The sequence below is a fragment of the Orycteropus afer genome, unplaced genomic scaffold (assembly GCF_000298275.1).
Source record: "Orycteropus afer afer isolate SDZICR_OR568_19922 unplaced genomic scaffold, OryAfe1.0 scaffold00043, whole genome shotgun sequence".
In the NCBI taxonomy this organism is placed as follows: Eukaryota; Metazoa; Chordata; class Mammalia; order Tubulidentata; family Orycteropodidae; genus Orycteropus; species Orycteropus afer.
The window spans coordinates 14,785,665-14,794,678 of NW_006921630.1; the positions used below are offsets into that span (position 1 = coordinate 14,785,665).

Consider the following 9,014-nt stretch of genomic DNA (forward strand, 5'->3'; position numbering starts at 1 on the left):
GATTATCTTCTGTGTCTGTGTTAATTGGTTTCCCTTTTCTTTGTTGAAGAGCATCTGTGCAGTCCTTGTGCCTAGTCCGCCATCTTGCCGGAACTCTTTTTTTTTTTTTAAGAATTGCCAAAATATATTTAGTCATTTGTTTTTGAACCATTTCTCTATACTAGACCATGAGATGTTGGCACAGGCACAGATAGGAGTCCTGATTCCAGGCTGTTGTTAGAATAGCTCTACTATCCTAATGACAAGGCTGTATTCCTGAGCTGAGCTCACTATGCTAGACTGCCTTCCCTCAGGATGAGTTCTCTTGCAGCAGATCCCACCACTACATATGACCTGAAAGTAATCTGGTGTCAGACCTCCACACCTGTTCACCGAATGTGCCTGGTTCAAGCAGTGAACACAGTGAACATAGCTTGAGTTCCTTCCTGCAGGCTCTTAACTTCTACTGCAACCATTCAGAATTCCTTCAGGCCCATTTCACCAGTTACTTTACCAGGCATGCTCCAGGGATGTCTGATGCCCTCCTCCGCCCAAGTATACAAATCATGCGTATGTTTCAGGGAGGGTCCCAGCCCACTCACAAGTGGGCCTGTTCAAGGCTTCCCCTGCAGGCTTTCAAATCTGCCTCTTCAGGTAGAATCCTGGTATGAGAATATAAATTGGCCCTTGGAAGGAGACATATCTACGCTTACATAAGCGAGTTTCTGACTTCAGCTACAGAAGACCTGGGTAAATATTAGTAATATATATCAGAGAGTTCCAATGCTGCATCTTCCTCAGGGATGTGTTTTGGGTCTGTATCCTGGTCCCTTGTTTCTTCTGCTTTATCTTGCTTGTTTGTGTGGACTGTGTTGCTCTGTTGTCTCTGAGGCATTGTGATGTTTTTATGTTTATATTTAATTGGTGATTGTCTGTTGGAGTGATTTTGCCCATGATTTTTGTTTTCTTTGTATGTTATCTATGTAAGCAGAGGCAGGGTATTTTGCTGTTCTCCTCTATTCACTAGTTGACAGCACTTATACATTCACCACCTGTCTCTTTTCCTGTTGTCAGCCTCTCATATGTCCCTGCCATCCTTCTTGCCGGAACTCTTATCAGTCAATCTAGACAAACGTAACAAACTCTCTGTGGTATAAAACTAGGGCAGAGGTCATAGGGGAACAGTCTCTCAAGTTATTTTCCCAAAGAACCAAGGGAAAGACCATATAAGGGAACTCATTTCACCATAGGTCTCTATTTTGATGTCACTTTATTGGTAGTGACTTCTCTAACTATTTATAATTGCAACACTTCCTACTCCCAGCTCCCAGCTCCCAGCACTTTCTTTCCCTTTCTGTGCTTAATTTTTAATTCCCATAGGATTGTCTGACATACTAAATTTATTAGTTGGTTATTTATAAATCCCTGCACTAGACCTTAGGAGCTCTGGTAGCATAGTGCCTAAGGCATTTGACTGCTATCCAAAAGGCTGGTGGTTCAAACCCACCAGCCACTCCTCAGAAGGAATGCTGGGCGATCTATTTCTGTAGTGATACTGCCTCAGAAACCCAAGGAGGTGTTGCTTTGAGTCGGTTCCGACTCGATGGCACATAACAACAATAGCAGCACTAGACTTTTACCTCTAGGTGGGTGGGGCCTTTTTTTTTTAAATTATTATTTTTTTTCATTATACTCTGTCTCCACTATCTAGAATGTTTTTGGTACAGGATAGACACTCAAAATATGTTTGTTGAATAAATGAATGGTTAGTTTGAGACCACACTTTTGTTACCATTGAGTAGGTCCCAACTCATAGTGACCCTATAGGACAGAGTTAAACTGCCCCATAGTGTTTCCTAGACTGTAATCTTTATGGGAGTAGATCTCCAGGTCTTTTCTCCTGCAGAACTGCTGTGTGGGTCTGAACTTCTAACTAAGGTTAGCAGCTGAGCACTTACTTAACCATTATACCTCCAGGGCTCCTAAACCACTCTGGACCTATAGAATTTAGAATCTACTGAAAATACCAGAATATATGGTTTTGCTTTTGTATTAGTTTCTTAAGTTGGCTGTAACAAAGTACCACAAATTGGATGACTTATAGGAACATACATTTATTGTCTCACAGCTCTAGAGGCTGGTAGTCAGAATTGAGGATGTCAGATTCATTTCTCTGTTTGCTGTAGGGGAAGATCATTTTTTTTCCGGCTTTTAGTAGCACCAGTGTGGCTGCATCTTCACATGGCTTCCTTTCTTCTGTTCTGTTTCATAGTACGACACTCATTGCATTAAGACTCACCTTATTCCAGGATCCAAAAACACATTGCCATCGAGTCCATTGTGATTCATTGCAATCCTAGAGGATAGAGTAGAACTACCCCACGGGATTTCTCAGGCTATAATCTTTATGGAAGCATACTACCACATCTTTCTTTTTGGGAGTAGCTGATGGGTTTGAACCATAAACCCATTAACAGCTGAGTGCTTACCTACTGCACTACCAGTTAAATTCCTTATCTAAATCTAACTGATAACATCTTCAAAGACCCTGTTTCCAAACAAGGTCACTTTCATAGGTACCAGGGTAAAGAATTCAACATGAATTTTTTGTGAGGAACATAATTCATAACAACTTTGTTGAAGACTGAATCCCACCATGACATTGCTCTGAGTTGTTAGCTGGCCTCCTCTATGACACTTGTTTCCATGTCATCTCTTAAATTCAAGAGCATTTAGGTTTTCTGATTTCCATTTGTGTCTTCCTCCCTAATGCCAAAATTATGTGTCTTTAAAATTGTTCCCCTCTGAAATTCATTACTGAATGTATAAGGAATGTTGATGTATAATGCTAATGATGAAATAATGTTATTTTTTTTTGCTTTTCTTGCTTTTTTTTTATCCCCAATGGCATTCTTAGGATAAGAAAGAGAAAAATATCTCAACAAGTTCTACTAGTTCCTCTTACTCTGCAAGATCAGTTTCTTCAGAAAAGAGAAAACTGGTGAGTGTTTAGATACCATAACTAATTCTAAAAATGGTTTATGTTAAAGTTTTAATGTGAAGTGAAGTAATATATAAATTTGCTCCCAGTACTTTTCTATTAATTTTTTCACTTATATGATACTCATTTTTTGATAACCAGTAGAAAGAAAACTGTTGTTGTTGTTGTTATGTGCCTTCGAGTTGGACCCGACTCATAGCAACCCTTCCTTGGGTTTCCAAGGCGGTATCACTGTGGGAGTAGATTGCCCAACCTTCCTTCTGAGGAGTGGCTGGTGGGTTTGAACCCCCAGCCTTCTGGATAGCAGTCAAGTGCCTTAGGCACTATGCTACCAGAGCTCGTAGAAAGAAAACTAGTGTTTGGTTTTTCTTCCTTATCATTATCAAAAAGCATTTATCAAGTTCTTTCATGTTCTAATAGACTCTGCCATTTTGGAATAGAAAACAGTGGATATAAATGTAGACTTTTTTTTTTTTATTTTATTTTATTTATTGTGATTTCGGTGAAGATTTACAGAGCAAATTCACTTTCCATACACCAGTTCACATATACTTTGTCTCATGTCATTGATCACAGTTTACAATGTAACAGCTCCCCTCCCACTTCCTCCCCATAGTTACCTCTTCCCAGTGACCATCCCTCCATACTCTCCTGCGCCCTGAGCTGTCTCCCTGTGCATAAGCAGCCCTTCCTTCTCCCATGATTGTTCTCTCCAGGGCATGTGTCTACTTGAGGTAAATGTTTAACTCACATGCCTGTACATTGTTTGGCTGGCAACCACAGGTGTGTGTTCAATTCCAGACCTGAAGGGCAGCTAGGGGCCATAGTCTCAGTGGTTCCACCAGGCTCTATTGGACCAGCAAACCTGGTCCCCACCTTTTTTTTTCTTTTTTCCTCCAAATGATTTTGAGTTTTGTTCCACATTGTTCTCCCTCTCTATCCAGGATCTCCTACATCCCTTCCAAGTAGATGACAGTGGTAGCCGGGCACCGTCTAGTTCTTCTGGGTCTCATACTTGTATAGGTTGCAGATTGGATGGTATACCAGTCGCTAGGACTGATTGTTTCCATTAATTTTGGTTTTCTTCTTTCTTCTTTGCTCCTAACGAGGAGAGACCCATCGTTGCATCTGGATGGCAGCTTGCTAGCTTTTAAGATCCCAGTCGCTACTCGCCAAAGTAGGAGGTGGAACAATATTTTGTATAGTATGTTTTGCCAATTGAGCTTGATCGTAGACATTTTTTTAAATCTTATGTATATGGTTATATTAGATCTTTACAATTTCCTTTTGAGGTAGGCAAGATAGATGTATTATTTGCATTTTTAGATTTGGAAATTGAGACCCAGGAAGTTAAGTGACTTATGTGAGGACACAAAGTTGTATACAGCAACAGAGCCAAGACCAGAGTTCTTTCCATTCTCATACAAATAACTGGAAACAGTGACAGCAGATTAAACATGTTAAGCTATAGTATAAGGGTGAATGGTAAAGTACTTACCACATTCTTTTCTTTCAGAAATCAAATCATACAGATATTTTGTACTGTAATACAAAAAGAAGACAAGAACTCAAAAGGTAAATTTGTGTTTTCTTCAATATCTTTTGTGTTTTTTTTTTGCCTATTATGAGACTGATATTTAGATTTAGAAAAGCCTTTATTAAGTTGGATTAGCACTGCTTTGCATGTAAATACTCTAGCTGTAACAATGATTATGATTATTAAATTTTCTAATATTACTATACATTTAAGAAAAAGTATGAAATAAAAAGTACATTAAAGCTCTTTATGCTATAACTTTCACTGAAATCACAGTAAAAACTTAAAAGAAACCCAACTGTTTATGCTGTGTAGATGACATTTTCAAATAAAATGGGGATTTTTATCTCTTTGGCACATCATTATAAGGTACATGATGTCATTACATATACTAATGGAAGAGTCATAGGACTAATTTAGAAATTTTGGATAAATTATCTTTCCATAGTATCTATGACAAGAATATATAGCTCATTAAATTAATAGAGCTCTAAAACTGTTAATTAACCAGGAAGTGGCTTCAACTAGAGAACTTGGGAATAATGACGGGAATAATGAAAATTATTTTTCTTTAATTTCTACATTTTTTGTATAAAAATTTCAGAGAACTTTGTGATGAAGGAATTCCTTGCCGCTAATGAGGATAAACCAGGTTCCTAAAATATGTAATACTTGACAACCATGTAGTTGGTAAAAATCAAGATTTCTTTGAAAATAAGGATTATGGGAAGACAATTGAAATGGCATTAAATCTATAAATACAAGTTCTGCTTCCCAAACAAGCCAAATTATTGTCTGCTGTAAAACAAAACAAAAAATTCAACCTGACTCTGAATTTTCTTTTTTTTTTTTTTCCTGAATCGTCTCCTTCTGATTTGTTTTGTTTTGTGGTATGTTGCTTTTATATCATTATTTGTTGAAGCAGATTCTATGGCAAGTTTCATGTTGTGGTGACTAACACATTATAAATATTTCAAAGCAGATTTTTAATGCCTTTTTCCCTGGTATCCTTTGTCAATTTTATTTTAAGAACTAAAACATTTTTTGGCTTTTCACTGGCTACGTTTTGTTTAAGGGCACATTTTCTAGCCTTTGCTCTTACATTCTTGTGTAAGAGGGTGACACGTAAACTGACTTCTGACCTATCTATAACTCCCTTAAATTTGCCCACTTAATCTTGGAGCAGGAAGAAATAATGTTGAATTCTTTTGAGAACAGAATGTAAGTTATTCAAAGATGTACTGAAGTACAACTTGGCTTCAGTATTTTTTCAAAATCTGCCGTTTGGCTTCAGGTTTTGGAAAACTGAACAGCTGACTACCAACATCAGCAACATTTTTGCATGCCTAATGCATGTGTCATCAATGACCTTGCCATTGTATAGGTATCTAATCAGAATAATAACGTGAGTAATATAAACAAGATTTGCCATTTGGATTTATTGTTTTAATAGCTGAATATATGCTTTCAGATATTAGCAAGCACTCTAGATGTAACTTGTAAAAATTTCTTTTAGCCAAAGATAAACTATATGGCACATAAGATATTTTAATGCTGTCTTGTCATGTATTTACAGGATATTCAAACAGTATGGTATGGAAGCTATCATATATTTAAAAAGTAGCTTGAACAAAAGAAGGTGTAATACTTTGCTTTGCAGATCCCAATACCAACCATGCAGGATTTCTGATAACCATAGCTTGCTTGTAGAGAGAGTGGCTCATTTGCTGCTGTTGTTTACTTGCCGTGTGCTTTGAGGTTTTAAGTATTTCTTATGATATCTTCTATTTGTTCACCTCCAGACTAAGTGCTAAAATTGGTGTGTAAACAGTAAAAGCTGAGATACAGATAGAAAATTTTGTTACCCTGAAAACGAGTTACATTGTTCCAGTACTACAATTCCATATCCATGGCTTAAGTATACATAAATATATTAGCAATAAAAATATAAGTGACAGCAGTCATCTTAAATCTGCTTCAGAAAAATTTTATAAGCATTTCTTTAAGCACTGTACAATTTCAGTTTGTGGGATTTTTTCCAATAATATTGCACTATCACCATTACACTTCCTTCAGTGCAGCTTTGACATCTTCCTTTAATACTATTGATTCTTGATCATATGCCACCTCCTGAAATAGATGGTCATCTATCAATTATTTTTGGTATAGTGATTCTGTATATTCTATCTATCTTCTTTAGATGTTTCCTACATTATTCAGTGTATTGCCCATGGAATCTTTCAGTATTGCAATTCAAGGCTTAAATTTTTTCCTAGTTCTTTCAGCTTGAGAAATGCCAAGCGTGTCTTTCCCTTCTAATTTTCCAACTCCAAGTCTTTGCACATTTCATTATAATAATTGACTTTGTCAAGGAATTGGCAAAAAACAAGGCTCCGGGAATTGACGGAATACCCATTGAGATGTTTCAACAAACGGATGCTGTGTGGGAGGCACTAACTCATCTATGCCAAGAGATTTGGAAGACATCCTGGCCAACTGACTGGAACAGATCCATATTTGTACCCATTCCAAAGAAAGGTGATCCAACAGAATGTAGAAATTTTGAACAGTATCATTAATACCACATGCAAGTAAAATCTTACTGAAGATAATTCAAAAATTATAAAATCAGTGTATAGACAAAGAACTTCCAGAAATGCAGGCTGGATTCAGAAGGGGATGTGGTGCGAGGGATACCATAGCTAATGTCAGATGGACTTTGGCTCAAAGCAAAGAATACCAGAAAGATATTTACTTGTGCTTTATTGACTATGCAAAGGTGTTTGATTGTGTGGATCATAACAAATTACACATAGCATTGAGAAGAAAGGGAATTCCAGAACACTTAATTGTACTCATGAGGAACCTGTACATAGACCAGGAGGCTGTCGTTCAACAGAACAAGGGGATACTGCATGGTTTAAAATCAAGAAGGGAGTGCATCAGGGTTGTATCCTTTCACCATACTTATTCAGTCTGTATGCTGAGCAAATGATCTGGGAAGGTGGAATAAATGAAGAAGAACGTGGCATCAGGATTGGGAGAAGGGTCATTAACAAACTGAGATATGTGGATGACACAACTTTGCTTGCTGAAAGTGAGGATGAGTTGGAGCACTTACCAATGAAAATTAAAGACTGCAGTCTGCAGTATGGATTACACCTCAATATAAAGAAAACAAAAATCCTCACAACTGGACGAATAAGCAGTATCATCATAGATGTAGAAAAGATTGAAGTTGTCAAAGGCTTCTTATTACTTGGTTCTATAGTCAACATCAATGGAAGCAGCAGTCAGGACATCAAAAGCAGTATTGCATTGGGCAAATCTGTTGCAAAAGAACTTTTTCAAGTGCTGAAGAGCAAAGATGTCTCCTTGAAGGCTAAGATGTGCCTGACCCAAGCCAGGGTATTTTCAGTCACCTTATGTGCATGTGAGAGCTGGATGATGAATAAGGAAGACTGAAGAAGAGTTGATGCTTTTGAGCTGTGGTGTTGGTGAAGAATGCTGAAAGTACCATGGACTGCTAAAAGAACTAACAAATCTGTGCTGGAGGAAGTGCAGCCAGAATGCTCCTTGGAAGTGAGAATGGCCAGAATTCGTCTCACCTACTTTGGTCATGTTGTCAGAAGGGACCATTCTCTGGAAAAGGATATCATGCTTGGTAAAGTGGCGGGTCAATGAAAGAAGGGAAGACCCTCAACAAGATGGATTGATATAGTGGCTGCAGTGATGGGCTTGGGTATAGTAGGGATTGTGAGGTTGACACAGGACTGGGCAGTGTTTTGTTCTGTTGTCCATGGGGTCACTGTGAGTCAGAGACGACTCAACAGCACCTAACAACAACAACAACATCACCATTGACCAAATATTTAAGGCCAGGAGTTGAAGAGAAGATACATACTCAGTTACTATTAGAGAGATGACACTATTGCTATGAGCACTGCCCAAGATTGTCAGAATTAGGCAAATAATGCCATTATCTTCTGTTGATCTAAGTTGAAAGTATCTGGTTTAGTATCCTAAATATGTGTTTTGATGACTAATAGAGCAGTCTAGCAGCTGAAAATGTTAAGAAATTATTGTTCCTATACTGTCATATTTGAAAATGTTGGTGGCTAAATTATTAAATAATCTAATGATAATGAAAGTTTTTTTTTTTTTAATTTAATTTTATTTATTGTGATTTCGGTGAAGATTTACAGAGTAAATTCACTTTCCATAGAGCAGTTCACATATACTTTGTCTCATGTCATTGACCACAGTTTATAATGCAACAGCTCCCTTCCCACTTCCTCCCCATATTTACCTCTTCCCAGTGACCGTCCCTCCATACTCTCCTGTGCCCTGAGCTGTCTCCCTGTGCATATGCAGCCCTTCCTTCTCCCATGATTGTTCTCTCCAGGGTGTGTGGCTACTTGAGGTAAATGTTTAACTCACATGCCTGTACATTGTTTGGCTGGAAACCATAGGTGTGGGTTCAATTCCAGACCTGAA

The 9,014-nt window shown here is 37.8% G+C and overlaps 1 protein-coding gene across 1 annotated transcript in view; it reads left to right on the forward strand.

Moving 5' to 3' along the window:
- The window catches only part of SWT1 (SWT1 RNA endoribonuclease homolog), a 188,509-nt gene that overhangs the window by 36,196 nt on the left and 143,299 nt on the right, over positions 1-9,014 (forward strand). The window contains exons 2-4 of the mRNA XM_007937682.2: positions 432-549; positions 2,897-2,980; positions 4,497-4,555. Of these exons, the coding sequence (XP_007935873.2) occupies positions 432-549; positions 2,897-2,980; positions 4,497-4,555 (261 nt within the window). The remainder of the gene's footprint in view (positions 1-431; positions 550-2,896; positions 2,981-4,496; positions 4,556-9,014) is intronic.